This window comes from Oratosquilla oratoria, chromosome 5 (genome assembly GCF_046742065.1).
Source record: "Oratosquilla oratoria isolate Oo_2021 chromosome 5, ASM4674206v1, whole genome shotgun sequence".
NCBI classification, from domain to species: domain Eukaryota; kingdom Metazoa; phylum Arthropoda; class Malacostraca; order Stomatopoda; family Squillidae; genus Oratosquilla; species Oratosquilla oratoria.
In genome coordinates, this window is record NC_134781.1 from 43,246,664 (window position 1) to 43,263,240 (window position 16,577).

The 16,577-nt window shown below is 41.5% G+C and overlaps 1 protein-coding gene across 8 annotated transcripts in view; it reads left to right on the forward strand.

Moving 5' to 3' along the window:
* Positions 1-16,577, forward strand: part of LOC143025488 (uncharacterized) — a 608,144-nt gene that overhangs the window by 566,174 nt on the left and 25,393 nt on the right. For 7 of the 8 annotated variants that reach the window (XM_076185218.1, XM_076185217.1, XM_076185219.1 and 4 more), the window contains exons 3-6: positions 6,133-6,590; positions 6,995-7,105; positions 7,332-7,509; positions 8,637-8,818. The exons of the other annotated variant lie outside the window; for it this stretch is intronic. In XM_076185218.1, coding sequence (XP_076041333.1) covers positions 6,133-6,590; positions 6,995-7,105; positions 7,332-7,509; positions 8,637-8,818 — 929 coding nt within the window. The remainder of the gene's footprint in view (positions 1-6,132; positions 6,591-6,994; positions 7,106-7,331; positions 7,510-8,636; positions 8,819-16,577) is intronic. 8 annotated transcript variants of the gene reach the window in all.

The window sequence follows — 16,577 nt, forward strand, 5'->3', positions numbered from 1 at the left end:
AAACTACTTACCGCCTCTTCACCCGAAAGGTGACATCCACAGTAACAAGGATCCATCAAGTTGGCTGCAAGGTGAATACTTTTCACCAGGAATTTCTTCCTTTCACGAATTATTCCCTTGAAGGCATCTTCTTCACTTTTGAGGATTTGGTATGAGGAGAGATTCTTTTCAAAGGACAGCTTTAAATCACTGAACACTTTCATTACCAGAGAGAGGTTTTTATTGTCTCCTTCTATGGTAGTGATTGCATCTGCCACTGGCGAGCTTGAGAATACTCTCAGTCCGATCCCGAAATACTTCTGAAAGTAGGAGCTTCCTCATGGACAAATCCAAAGATGGCTTGGCATCATCATTGATTGCAAGAGCCTGAGGTGCATGTTTGTTAATGCATACACTCTTCAGACACTGGATAATGAATCCCCATCTGAAAAAAAGGAGGACAACAATATTAGTACCAGTTTGAATTCTCAATTCAAAACAGCTCAGCCATGAGAAACATTAAATTAAATGTACCATTAGTAAAATTCGCAGCAAATTTACTGGCATAAGAATGAGATTTCAAATACTATTTTGCAAGTTGTGATCTTTAGCAATGAGTAATTTACTAATAATTCTTACCTTGTTTTAACAGGCAGTTCTAGTGTCTGCTGTTGCCCCTGTGGTGACTGCTGTTTGAGCAGAGCAGTGAGCTTTTGGGACTGTTTGACTGCTTTGCAAACTTTTATGCAGTCAGACTGGATATTTTCTGCAGACTTGATCTTTTTTAGATCTGTGAATATTAAGTGCAGAGTGTGAGCCATGCAACCATATGGTTTTATGTGGGGATACTCCAACTGAAGCAGTTCCCAAGCCTTTTTCATATTAGAGGCATTCTCTGTGCAGAACCCCAACACTTTCAATGGTCCAATTATAGATGCAACTAAAAAAAATCGTGCATTTTTTATATAAAAACATGTTTTTATAAAAAGAAAAAAAAATTGACATGGATTTTTTTTATTATTATTATTATTATTATTATTTTTTTTTTTATATTTTTTTTTATGCAGCTCCTGTCACTTATCCACCACTACTACAACCACAGCCATCAACCAGCAGGGATTCTACTGCTTCAAGCAGCATCCCTACTTTCCAGCTTGAGTCGGATGATTCAGAAACGGAATAATATGAGGGTGCAATTGATGAACCGTCCAGCCCCGGCGGCCGGCCCCGGATTTCCCCCATCTGATATAGAGGAGCCTGAAGAGGAACAGCAGGAACCGCAGGACTTGGATTGATGGAGTCAGAAGTTCAGAGCCTACTATATCTACAATGTCTGAGTCTGATGCCTGTTCCTAGGAACTTCCCCCCTCCAGAGGATGGCCATGACAGAAGGCTCCATTTGCTCCTATCCTTGCACTCTCTTCTTGCTTTTTCCAGGCCCATAGACCATGATTAATTTGTGCATACCTTATTGTATATCCTATTTTATGTGTATGTTTAACCATTCATGACAAGGAAATTTGGAGTGTTTAATCTTTGAGTAATTTAATCTAAGAGTAAATTTTGTAAGGTAGCCATATTGGCCCATATACAGTATATACACTTGTTGCAGCATCTGAGTCCTGACTAAAAAAGTCAACTACAGTACTTGTTTATTTTTATACTGTGTCTGATGTCTCTTTGGATAAGGTAGATACGCATATGTGGAGGGATGAATCAAGAACTTACACCTGTTTTCATATGCCTGATATTTGATATCTGAACAAATTTGGACGTGTAAAAAAAAATCATATATTTTTTTTAAACTTGCGATTAAAGGTCAGATATCAACATATATACCATTCGCTAAAAATCATCGTATTGCTCGAAAAAGTACTTTTTAAAAGCATACAAATAAAGTTTTTACCTGTTACAGAAGAATTTATTCAGAAAATTCACTTTTAATTGCGCCTCGCATACCAATTTTCCGAAGTCTAGATGTTCTAGTCAATTAGTAATTAGTATCAGTAATCGCCGCTAGGTGAACTGTCGGTGACGTCACAGTTTTCAAACAATCGGACATAGAAACACACGCAGTAGTTCAGCTCAGTCATTCCAATCGAGTTATTCATCTTCATGTTCGTTTTTAATCCAAATTTGTTCGCAAAAATGGCCCATTGTGCATTCCAATTCGGAAGGATAGTATGTATGGTGGAAGAAGAAGAGGAAGAGGAGTTTGATATCGCCGAACATCGCATTGTAAAGCCATACCAGTTCGAACCGATAATAGGACAGCCCGTTTCTTCGTCGGAATACAGTGAAAGTGAAGATGAAGAAAGTGGTGAACAAAATGGCGAAGAAGAAGGGGAAAGCGATTTGTCAGATTCAGAACCCGAGACCACGGGAGAGGAGACGGAATTCGACGGCGACGTTGATTTAGACGGTGCCGAGAATCAAGACGCAAACGCAAACCCAAAAGATCTGTCCAGTCTCATAGGATTGGGAATACCAACTGGTATGAAATTCAGTGCATTATTCCTACCTTATTTAGGCTATCATTGCAAGCATGGGATGGGGTCCTTTGTTTTTATGTCGACGATTTAGGCCCCTATTTCGATTGTAGTCCAGGCCTACATGATGGTATAAGCCTACCAATAAATTTTTGCTCTTTTTTCCAAACTTTTAATTTCAGAAGATTGAGGACATAAGCCTGGGGCCAGCCTCTGCGCCGAGGTCCTTCCAAGTCCAGCTCAACCTTTTATTTCATTTGTAGATAAATTAACTTTTTTATTTCCAGGTGTACATGCGGACACTGCCTACCCATGCAAACAGCACCCCATAATGTCTGCGATACTAAAAAGGACAGAAAAAAAATCACAAATGATCCAATAAAATGGAGCCCAATCCCCTGCACCATGGAGGTACTCCATGTATCAGATCTTTCAGTGTGACCTGTACCCGTGTACCGGTACCTTGGTGGTAGCATGATTTTCACTTTCAACATGTTCAAGATAAAAAATACACATACCCATGATGTCTGGGAACCAACTGGCTTGGTTATAAGACTGTTTGCACAGAGATGCTGGTCGATATGCTTTCAGTTAGGTCAGGCTCTGTCGTGTCAGCTGCAATTGTTGAGATTTCAAGCTCGGAAATGTCAGAGACACTATGAACTGGCATACTACCGGTACCCTCCTCTTGGTTTTCATCATGTTCGTCCATCAACTCTGATATAGTCTGAAAAAAAAGATATTGGTAGGACAATTACTACATAATCATGATAATAGGCCCTCACTCACTGGCATAGCCATAGGCTAGTACCACGATCCAGACCACGATGCACATGCATAGCTTGGCTTCAGGTAGGCCTAGCCCTCGGGCCAGGGGGGTGGGTAGCCCTCGATCCTCTCGACTCGCGGCTTCAACTCTTATTTTATAACTCCGGTCCATGGCTTCAGGGCCAGAGTTTAATTCACTAGGCCTATATAGGCCATCCTGCATGTCCATGTAATTTATAACAGGCCCTCTCTGACATAGGCATAAGCCTAAGCCTAACGCATGCACATGATGCATGGAGTCAGAAAAAGTAAACTGCCTACGGTACCTCAAGCCTCCGGCGTTTATCAAACGCTGACCTCCTACTTTTCTATTTTGGTTTCGGCGTGGAATGCTTTGTAGTGGCTGCAAAAATTGAGGGCACGGCATCAGGTTTTAGATGTCTCCTGGTCTTCTCCATAAATTCAATCGATAACGCTAGATTCATTTCGAAGCATTCCTCTTCGAAGTGGTCAGAGCAAAGTTTTGAAAACTTCGAAGGCTCCCACAGTTTGCCCAGTCTTTTGCCTGCTCTGTTCACCTTTCTTATCCATTCCGATCGTCGGCCTGGCTCCGTAGGAAATTGAAAGAAACTCCTCCCACTTCCACTACCATTGTTGCAGCCTGCGGCAACGCAGTACACCATTATTATCACAATTTTGTGACAATAAAATAAAAAATTAAATTGAGACACTCAAGAGACGACACACGACTGACAATGGCATAATGCAAAAGCGATACAATGCACTCTCAGAATAGCAATATTGTTTGGCAACTGTGACGTCACGAACGCGGAATTCCCCGAACGTTCCCGAAGCGCACGGGCGGGTTGTTTCGAATAGCAGACGACGCAATGAAATAAAGACAAACAACTGTTTTTTGCCAAATTTGATAAGATGTAGATGGTGGAATTATATAGAATACTGTCAGTATGTTTTTTTATGTACATTAAACTGTAAATACAAAAAGTTATGGAAGTCTTGATATCTGACCTTTATTTATTAATTTTTTTTTTTTTTTTTTTTTTTTTTTTTTTTGCATCACTAGGCCCAATGTCACCCACTACTTTCTTCAGGAGATCTGCTATTTAATGCCCAGTGTGGCTTTCTGCATCTAATAATAAAATAGAAGTTATAATTGGATATTGCAGCATATTTCAAAAGTACAAAACCCGGAATTCAGAGAATTGACTATTAATTAATATTAATCTCTTCTTAAGGTAGGAGGTTTATGTGAAATACTTTATTTTATTGTCTAAGTTAATTTTGTAATTAAGTTGTAATTGAATGCTATTTGAACTGAAATTAACCTGTTGCAATGCTGCTCCAAAATATGGGCCTTGGCACTGTCACAATGAAGTTTATGATCCCCTCGTTCCTGTAATTATCCAGTATTTTAGGATTAATTAGGGCAATAATTATTTATAAAAACTTATTAGGAGCAATAACTGACATAATAATGTTACATATTCCTACAGTTCTTACCTGACATTAGTCCAACTATCATACATTACTGGAACACTAGAAGCAGATGCTACTAGTTCCTTAACAGTCACAGAACACTCCTGGTAGACCCTCTCAAGAAGATTGTTTGAGATTGAGTCCCGGCTCGGATTCTTGAAAGATGGCCTCAGGGTCTTGAAGAACTTTGCCCACAACTTATTACCCACCATGCATAGATAGCCTGGGCTAACTACAACTGAGCTTCTTCCTGTAATGCATTTGATTTCCATTAATCATGATACTGATAGACAGATTACTGAATGTTGACATTGGAGACACATTAGTATATGCAATATATAACTATAACATAGTATATACTTACTGTTTGTGTTTCTGTCATTTTGTCAACATATGTGTATGAAGCAATCTTCTGCCGTGTTAACTTTTTGGCTTTGGCAGGAGTGGAAGTCACTGGGGTGATTCTAGAACTGACAGAGACAGATGATCCAGGTCTACTTGTTGTGCCTGTGGCTGTGTCAGGTCTGGGCAGAGTAATCGGAATCGGACTTGTGAAAAATGAATCATCTAATGCCCTTTGCATTGGATGAATTGTTGCACTTGTATCATGCAAGAGCAACTACAGTTCTATGTCTGAGTCACTGCCTGTGCCTTGTGATCTTCCCTCAGTAGTTTCAGCATCAGTAAGAACTGTTTTTTGGCCTTTACCACGTGTCAAATACTTCTTGTTTTTTCGCCACAATTCTTGCACTGAACTATATGGTTTACCATCCGACATCTGTTTTTTGACAGTACTGTCGAGCAAAGTAAGCATTTCACTTTTGCCACTTTCCCATCACTTGGGGCATCTTTTAATAATTTGGCAACTGGCGTCTTCTTCCTGCCTGGCATTATAGGTTTTACTCGCACTACCCACACAACAACAGAGCACAGGACTGATAACAGACACGAACAACTTACAATGTTGCCAAATCTCAGTCAGAGTGGTGTCATACCTCTTATGAGACAAAATTCCAGAAACTACACCAAATTGGCAGGAAACTCTTATATATCACGACCATCAAAGGGATATTATTAACACACATGTGTTTGAGAGTTAAAGAGGCAACAGGTTCATTGTAAAATCAATAAAATACATCAAAACATAACACACAGAAAATGGGAAATGACCTAAAATCATAAAAAAAACTATGTTTGAGGGGTATACTGTTTTATTTGATAATCTAGAAATAGTTGTAATTTTTTTTTCCGAGATATTCAAGACAGAAAAAAACTTTTTTTTTTTTGTAAAAAAAGGCATTATTTTATTTTTATTTTATTTTATTTGTTTATTCATTTATTTATTTATTTATCTATTTATTTATTTTTTTAATTGCATCGCTATTCCTCTCTCCTTCAGGTGCCGGAGGTCCCCAGGATGGCGGTGCTCTCGGACACGAGCTGACGTCACCCCGCCGTCACTTTGACATCCCCACCACCCACCGGACTAAAGGGCAGGGGGACAGAAGAAAAGGGGAGGAGGAGGAGGGGGAGGAGGAGGTGGAGGTGGGGGAGTGGAGGAGGAGGAGGAGGAGGAGGGGGCAGGTGGAGGAGGAGGTGGTGGGAAGTCGTCGACTGAAGGTGGCGCTGCCCAGTGACCTGACCTCCATCTTAGACGACAACGAGGACCTCATCGAGAAGAGTGACGACGACAACGACGACGAGGACGACGGTTGCAAGGGCAGGAAGAGGAAGAAGAAGAGCGAGCGAGAAGAGGGAGGAGGAGGAGGAAGAGGAGGGGAGGCGTTCACCATGGAGACCATCAAAGTCGCCACCCCAAGTCGCCTCGCTAATGTGGTTCGGGGCAGAAGCGACAAGGTGAGGACAGCAAAACACAAGTTCTTTGGTTCTTCGTCAGAATGAAGGAAATAAAGCCCAGGTTGGAGGTAATTAAGAAAATAATGGAGATACCAGAGGCTTTTTTTTTTGGTGTTCCGGTTCTATATCCGAACCATGATTTCATTCCGCATATTTGAAATTTCCCTACTTTAGAGTGTTTGGTTCATCCGGATAGAAAAAACTAACTTTCATTCTCCTTTTTGGAGGATTTAATTCGGTTGAGTATGGGCCTCTGACCATATACATATATGTGTCTAATAATATGGACATATAGTAATATAATAACTATAACCAAAATATTTCATCAACCGATTTGTTGATATTTAATTTTCTTTATTTTTTTATAATTTATTTTCATTTGTTTGTCTTTTTGTCCATGCCAGGCACTGATCATCGACAGCCGGACATTCTGTGAGTACAACACGAGTCATATCCACGACTCGGTCAACGTGTGGTCCTCCAAGATTCGGAAAAAAAGACTCCAGCAGGACTCGGTGAGAAGTGGACGGGGACGGGGACTTTTTTAGTGTTCATCAGTGTTCAGATAACCAAAGAAGCGATACGTGAGCTCACGTTTATACAAATATACATGCACGAACGAACGCATGTAAATACATAATTATACTCGAACAAATGCATGTACTGTACATACATCTTGCACGGGAGTTGAGGACGTATGCACGCCCCAGACGCTAACCACTTCGCTCTGACCTCCACCAGATATCGGTGCACGAGTACCTGCAGCAAGCGTGCCAGATGGCCGTCCCGACGGAGGGCCAGGACATCATCGTGTACGACCAGAGCGCCCCCAGCCTCTCCGCTGTCCCGCCAGACTCCTTCCTCCATGTTCTTCTCACCAAGTTGGGACGTGCCTTTCAATCCGTCTACCTGCTCAATGGTAAGGACCCTCAGACCTCCCTCCTTCGTCACCAGGTCCTTACTTTTACCTTCCCAGTTGTGAGGGTCCTCAACCCTTCCTCCGTCACCAGGTCCTCACTTTTACCTTCCCAGTGGTAAAGACCCTCGACCCTTCCTCCAGCGTCATTAGGTCCTTCCTGTACCTCTTGGAATTCGTATCTTGTGTTGCATAGTCTAGACTCTAGACTATGCAACCCCACAGGAAGCAGTAGGACGAGTTTGGGGTTCTGATGAATTGATTTCCTTTCCAGGGTGAGCCCCCCACCCCCACACCACCCCCTCATCCACTGCAGCTGAATGAAATTGTCTGCCGCTTCTCTCAGCGACGTGTGTAAATTGCGTTGCAGAGATGGTGTTTCTAGACTCCATCCTAGTTAATATTCTAGTTAGTGGATGATAAACATACACAAATAACACAACATTGTTCAAAATTTATCGCTCATATTGCTAAGGAAATGAACCCTTACGACCACAAACTTTCATTCCGTAATTGAACGTGATGAGCGAAACATTCTGAACAGCGTTGCACGAATATGTCCATGGTCAGCCTTGCAGTTGCATGCATGCCACCGCAAGGTCGCCATGAAGAGTCCATATTGCAGGAACTAGAAATGTAGATCTCAACACGCCGAAGATAGTAAACCTTTGCCCGTTTTCTGTGGGGTCCCAACCCTGGGGTCTTTCCGTAGTTTGTACTGCATGGAAAACGGGATACGAGTTGCCTTCGTTTCTAATCTTGGTCTCGTCTCCTCTCTCTCTTCTCTCCCCTTTTCCCCCTCTCCCACTTCCCCATTCACTAGCCATCAGGCCTCTCTCCTCTCCACCTGCGCCTTCGTCTTCATCTAAATCATCAACCTGCTCCCGTTCTTTATCCAAACTTGATTCCACTTAGGGCTCCACCCTCACTCTTCATACTCGCCCAGCAATCTCGCCCTCCAGCCTCGTCCCTTCAACCTCGCCCTACAACCGCACCCATTGCTTTGTTCCTTCCTGTCCCTTCACTTTCCACTCCATACTACAGCCCTCGACCCTCCACCCCCACCCTCCTCTCCTGTTCCCGAACTCCTCCATAGCCGTCGAGGCTAAGGGCTCCTCTTCGTATTCCAGGCGGGTTCCTCGAGTTTCAGGCCCACTACCCGGAGTTGTGTGAGGACTCGAGCAAGAAATGCACACCCCTCACGTCCCTGTCGCAGCCCTGCCTGCCCGTCACCAACGTCGGGTCGACCCGGATCTTGCCCTTCCTCTACCTCGGGTCCCAGGAGGACGCCAACAACAAGCAGCTCCTGCAGGTGAGTACGATCATAGGGAGCTGCAGTGGGTGTTGTAGGAAGCGGGGAGAAGGGGGGGGGGTGTCCCAAGTGTGTGTGTGTGCATGCATATATATATATATATATATATATATATATATTATATTATATATATATATATATATATATATATATGAATATATATATAATGTGTGTGTGTGTAATAAAACCACTTGGGAATTAAAATGAAAAATGACCGAACGTTTCCGTCTATTTCGTCTTTGAAAATGTCTTAAATAGACGAAAATGTTCGGTCATCTTTCATTTTAATTTCCAAGTGGTTTTACTACACATTTTGTGAATCACGTGTTTTTGTTATTTATTCGCATATATATATATATATATATATATATATATATATATTATATATATATATATATATATATATATATATATATATATATATACGTACACATACACATATATATATTTTTTCTCTCTATTCTAGCTCCTTCCATTATTTATATATTGACATTCTTTTTTTTTTTTTTTTTGCTTACGCCAGCATGTTCAAGAATTAGGGCGAAGGGGTAACAAAATTTAACTTGGGGTCATTTAAGTTGCACAAATTTTTATTGAACATCATTGATGAAGTCATAGCCATTGATAAAGAAATGAAGAGTGACTGAGACCAATGGCGGGTACTTGGTAAGCTTATGTCAGAGAGAATCATCTCCCCACGGCCCAAGCTCTCTCTGTCAACTTTGTATTTCCTTCATCTTTTCGTATACAGAGAGCAGACAACTGGCGACTGATCCCCACCACCTGGTACTGCAAGCGGGGTTTGCAGTGGGTTCAATCTAATGTAACAAGTATTAGTATAGTTACTGTTATTATTGTTATCATTATTATTATTATTATTGTTGTTATTGTTATTATTATTATTATTATTATTGTTATTATTATTATTATTATTATTATCATTATTATTATTACCATTGTTATTGTGGTTATCATTATTATAGTTATTGTTATAAAGGGGAAGCCTTTAGTTTATAGATTGTATATGATTTCTATTATCAATATTAGTATTACTATTGGTAATAACTAATTGTAACTAGATTTGATAGTGTTAGACCCACTGTGAAAGAGAACCCCTAACTAAACTAATTGGTGTGAATAGTTTATGTGAGAGATCCAAAGCTCCTATTACGGGTCACGAGGGGAGAAAATCTCCCTGGCCTAGTCTGGGCAATGCCGTTGCCCACCTCAACATTGGGCCACTTGCTTATCTTTGTTCAGCTTGTCGCCAGGCTATTCTGTTCATCTCCACGTCACCAGGTGGAATGGATTGAATGAATTTACTTGAAAAGCGCTATGGTGTGATTTGTTTGGATCATTGATTATGTGTGGGTTTAGTGGTGGTGGTCATGAATGAGAGCGAGACAGGGGCAAGGGCGGGCCTTGCAGATGTCCGGGAGAGGCTCTGCACTCCACCCAGACCTGGGGAGTCCTCCCCCGCCCACCCGATATTCCGGGAGGGTTCGGGGGGGGGGGAGTGTGAGCTGCCTAGCCATGCAGGCAGTACCTTGGAACGTTCAGTGCTCGACGAATATCTGTGCAAAAGCGTCTTGCACACACACACACACACACACACACACACACACACACACACACACACACACACACACACACACACACACACACACACACACACACACACACACTTAACATTAGAGACCAAGAGACAGGGCCCCGAGAGCATTGCTCTTTTTCTGTGTACTACAATGAAGGAAATACAAACACATATGTGAATCAGAATGATAGGAGAAAATGGGGAAAATTACATTTGCTTGGAAGGGCATTTCCCCTGTCTGAATTACATATACAGGTCGTTAGCAGTAATGACATTAATATATATATATTATGTGAATTCCTTCTGCATATCGTCGGCTATTGTATCATAAGTGCTAGCGAAAATGCGCACTAATGTGGGTGGTGGTGATCGGGGTTGGAAGTGGGGTTTTATGAATGCAACGGGGCAAGGAGATCCCGCGGACTGTGTGGCAGAATCTTCCTAGTGTGAATGCCCGATGCACGAGAATCAATAAGTATGACGACAAAACACCATTTCGTTGTCGTCTATTTTCTTTTCCAGGTATTTTCCATTTCATTCAAGACTCGAATCTTATTGGTGTTGTTGTTTTCCATTATTAGATACTTCTGTATGGTTGCAGTGTTGGAGGGAGACCTTATAAGAGGAATATTGGGATGGAGCTGTGGAGGAACAGGTTGGGAGATGGGGGTGGAGGAAGAAGGGGGGCTGGAGGTTGGGGGGACATGGGGGAGTCGGGGCACGTGGGAGGTTTTGCTATAAACGGTTGCATCGCCCACACCTCACCAGGTGTTTGGGGAGAGGTTGCAACTTGGCCAGACGTGAAGGAGTTGAACTAGTTTAGGAAACTATAGATGAGGGAACAGCTTTTAGTGGATATCTTAAAGTAAAGATATGTTTTTTGGAAGAACAAGTGCATGGAAAGGTAATGCGTGTTTGTGGACACGCACGCACACACACACACACACACACACACACACACACACACACACACACACACACACACACACACACACACACACACACACACACACACACACACACATACACACATATATATATCTATATATATATATATATATATATATATATATATATATATATATATATATATTGGAAATTGGTATGTTATAACACATATGTAAAAGTTCACTATTAACCCACTATCGGAGAAAAAATGACGGAAGTACAGGGAAACTGTATATTTCGACTACTATCTGTAGTCCTCTTCAGCAGAATGCTTACAAGAAGTTAAGGTACAAGTATATATGAGGAAGTGAGGGGTACATAAAAGGGGATGGGGAAAGTGGGGGACTCAGGTTACATGCCCTTGAAATGGTTGGGTCAAGGAAGGACAGTTAGTGGTGTTTTGTCCGACCGCTCTTGACATTATTTTATTGACCGCTAACTTCGTAATACAATCTGGGGGGCCACTGACCTTTTGAAGTATTAAAGTTAGGATAATGTTTTATTAGAGAAGATTCTACAATTTTCCTTCGATAGCTACAGTGTGATTTAAAAATAATTGATGCATTATCCCAATCTAATCTATGGTCTTTTTGGCTGGCATGAAGGAACACAGCGGAGTTAACTTGTCCATATTTTATGGAGTTTTTATGTTCCTTTAATCTCGTGGACAAATCCCTGCCAGTTTGGCCCCAGTAGACATCATCACAGTCTTTACAAGGCAATTTATATACCCCGGAGTTTTGGTCCACATCATCCCTCCGGTGTACATTTACTACCTTTCTAAAAATGCTGTTTGGATAATTGTAAATAAATTTGATTTGGTTATTAGGTAGAAGTTTGGAGACCGAGTTGATAGATTCATTAAATGGTACAATGATGTTATTGTTACCCCTCAGTGCCATTATGGCAAACCTTTACATGGAGTCACTTGAAGTAGATAAATACATACATATCATGGGAAGAGGAGCATCCTGGTTTCGCTACGTAGACGACGTATTAGTTATAGTACCAGAAAATACTGATTTAGATAACAAACTTCGTAGTTTCAATAGTGTAAATAAGTACATAGAATTCACAGTGGAAAAGGAGATAGACAAGAAACTGCCATTTTTAGACACGATAATTCATCGTATTGACGGAAGTGCAAAATTTTCAGTATATAGGAAACCAACAAACAAAGAAGATTTTATTCATTACTTATCACGACACGACACAAGAACGAAATCTGGCATAATAATTGGCTTTTTTCTTAGAGCATTTAGAATTTGTAGCGAAGAATTTTTACATGACGAATGTAAACACAATACAGAGACGTTCAGCTGCCTAAAATATCCACCGGGTCTCATACAAAAACTGAAAAATAAAGCCAAACAAATATGGAGAAGAAAAAGAAAAAACACAGTTACAGAAGAACAGAGGAAAGAAAAAGATCTTTTAGTGGTTCCTTACTCCTCAGGAGGTGAATTAATTTCCAAATTCTTTGCGAGAATAGGGATAGAAGTCGTACACTCCTCAGGACAGAAAACAAGGGATATTTTATCCAGTAACCAACACACGGGAGAGAAAAATGAAAAGAGCGTGGTTTACAAGATTCCATGTGGTGGATGTGATGCAGCTTATTTTGGAGAAACTTCAAGAGGAATCACAAAAAGATTATACGAGCACAAGAACGACATGCGACACCACAGGACATCTAATTCGTTAGTAGTACACGCTACACAACACGGACATATGCCTAATTGGAACAACACCAAAATCCTACACACCGGTATGAAAAAGACGATAAGAAAAACTATCGAAGCTGCATATATCAATACTTTTAAATCAACCAATCATAGAGAAGGGTTTGTAAATTTAGCACACGCAACAGCAAGATTAATCATCGAGGGGGCACAAATGGCGAACTCTATCCCAAGGTGATCTGTGAGATGACCCGCTTATTATATAGACAATGTATTTCAATTTGCCTGTATCATTATCTCTCTGAAGAAGACTCTGTCGAAACGTTAGAGAATAAAATACTTCTGCTCCTTCCTGGACTTTACCTATACCACTCTTGCCATACATTTTCTCTTGTCAAATATATATATATATATATATATATATATATATATATATATATATATATATATATATACATACATACATACATACATACATGCGCCGATACACGAGTACATTCGTGCACTATTTAGTACATTTATTTGCCTCAAAACTCATGAGTTTGGTTGAAAAAAAATATATATATATCCCCACGGTCGACAGAGGATGTGTGATTCACCATGGTCTTGGATCACGTGTTGGACTTGTGATCGACAGCTATTAACCTCTCAGATGAGAGCTCAGAGCTCGTATGACCGATCTTTGGGTAATACTGTGACCTTACACACGCACACCCACCCAACTCCACGCCCACGAGAGTTGGAGTAACACCCCGCAGCGAAGCGATACTAAAATTATTTCAGCCCTGGCTGGAGTCGAACCCGGACCGCCGTAGTGGCAGGCGAGAACTCTAACCACAGCGCCACGAGGTGTGTGTGTGTGTGTGTGTGTGTGTGTGTGTGTGTGTGTGTGTGTACATGCGTGCGCGCGCGCCGTCCACGCCTGACACTTTATAGTCAATTATGAGTGCCCACTTTTGTCTCCCGAAGCGGCAGCAGCAGCTGGCAACCGCATCTGCTTGGTGACGAAGGGGGCGGAGTTTATGAGAATTTTGCGCAAGAGGGATGACTCTTTCGAGCTCCTCCTCCTCCTCAATCTTCAGTTATAGTTTAAGAACCTTTTTGGACATACGAGTATTTACCCTTTTCGTTTCGTTTTACGACTAAAACACTCCTATCTGCCGTCAGATGATTATATTCAGCTGTGGGAAACCCCCCCCCCCATCTCCCCAGCATAGGGTCATACCCTCTGCTGAATAAAGTCACGGCGATACCCAGAACAATATATATTTAATTGATGACAGTGGCTAAGTTGTTAGCATGACGAAGTTATTGGAATGGGCCTTCCCCTTCCCTCTCGCCCTCTCCTTTTACCTTCCCCCTCCCCCTGTTCCCTCCACCTCTCCCCAGCGCTGGATCCTACCTCCAGCTGAATAATGTCGCTAGAACAAAACCTCTATAGTTTATCATCCTAGCGGAGACGGTTAATGAGGTCGGTAGCGGAGTTGGGGGTGGGGTGAGGTGCCACAGAGATGAATGAGCGTGGGACCCACCACGAGAAAGGATTCACGGGGATGGCACTAACCCCTTTCGCTACTGTGGCAGTGCCACGAGAAGCGAATGAAGGTGTGTAGAGGGTACAGTCAAAGGAGACCGGGGCCGCCGCTTGCCTGGGCGAGGGAAAGAAAGTAATCTTAAAGATAGATTGACAAAGTTGCTCTGTATCCAAGGCTATAGTGCCAAAGGCGTCGCGGGTCGGGAAGTGTATGATGATCCTTCTTCTTCTTCTTCTTCTTCTTCTTCTTCTTCTTCTTCTTCTTCTTCTTCTTCTTCTTCTTCTTCTTCTTCTTCTTCTTCTTCTTCTTCTTCTTCTTCTTCTTCTTCTTCTTCTTCTTCTTCTTCTTCTTCTTCTTCTTCTTCTTCTTCTTCTTCTTCTTCTTCTTCTTCTTCTTCTTCTTCTTCTTCTCTTCTTCTTCTTCTTCTTCTTCTTCTTCTTCTTCTTCTTCTTCTTCTTCTTCTTCTTCTTCTTCTTCTTCTTCTTCTTCTTCTTCTTCTTCTTCTTCTTCTTCTTCTTCTTCTTCTTCTTCTCCTCCTCCTCCATTGTTTATTGTTGGGTTGCTTGCTTGCGTGTATGCGTGCGTGGGCTTCGTGGTATCTTTAGATGGCCAGTCAGCGACGTGTTTTTTGTGGATTTCCTGCAAGTCTTTCTCTTTTTCTCTCTTTTTCTCTCTTTTTCCCTATTTTCTATGCCCTTTTCGTATACTTTCTTTTTTTACTCTTATTATAGGTCTCACACGCATGCATAGCACACACACACACACACACACACACACACACACACACACACACACACACACACACACACACACACACACACACACACACACACACACACACACTTTCTCTCTCTCTCACTCACTCTCTTCCTCTTTCTCCCTCTCTCACACACATTCTCAATCTCGGTCTTTTTATAGCTCATTGAACTTAATTGTGCTGCGGACCATAAATAGGCTTTCCGGTGTAAATCCGTCGAGTCAGATGCGATAATAAAAAGTAAACTAAGAAAGAGAGAGAGAGAGAGAGAGAGAGAGAGAGAGAGAGAGAGAGAGAGAGAGAGAGAGAGAGAGAGAGAGAGAGAGAGAGAGAGACCCTCTGCCAGGTAACAGCTTTGCATTGTTTACTTACATACCAGACCAGATAAGTAAACAAAACTTCCAATAATAAGTTGTAGAAACAACACGTTCATCTTCCTCTGATTCATTTGTTGATTGTGTCTGAATATGTTTAAGGATTTGAGACTTCCTTGAGAAAGGCTAGCAAATATGGGCGCCATATTTATATCCCTGAGTCGGAGACATCCGTTGGAGTTTGGGATTTTTGGAAAAGAGTGCGTGGGGTCATGATTTACACGCTCGCGTACCCATACACTCTAACACCTGTGGATGTATGTACACTCATAATGTGCTTAAACGTCTTCTTCAAGATCTCATAAAACCGTGGAGGTAAAAAGTTTATGGGCAAATAAGAAATTCGGGGAGATGTCTTGGCAAGCTTACGCCAACGGAATGCGAAAATAGTCCGAGAGCAGTTCAAAGATAGAATTTAGTTGGACTTCGGCACTGTAGCGACAAGATTGGTATTTATCTTAAAATGAAATTTACAAACGAAATTGAATAAACTTAAAAGTGTTAGGGGAGAAGTAATAAATTGGGGAATGCACAGAAGGTCAACATGTCTAGAATTGGGGGACGAGAATTTTTTAGTTTTGTAGGACAGTGAATGTCGAAATTTTGAAATAGAAAACGGTACCAGATGATGTCGGCTTTGGCAGAGCGCTGTAGAATGGTGTCGGCCTTTCAGAAGACGAGAAGATAGTAGACAAAAAAAAAAAAAAAAAAAAAAAAAAAATAGATATTTCTAAATGGGAAAATCGGAGATGTTGCGAAAACTGGTGGATGCGTCTTGAGCCTCAGTGATGAAAAGTCGAGAGGGGCAAAGTGGAATAAAGATCTAGGAGGAAATCAAAACAACGAAAACGGGCAAGTATCCAGTGGCA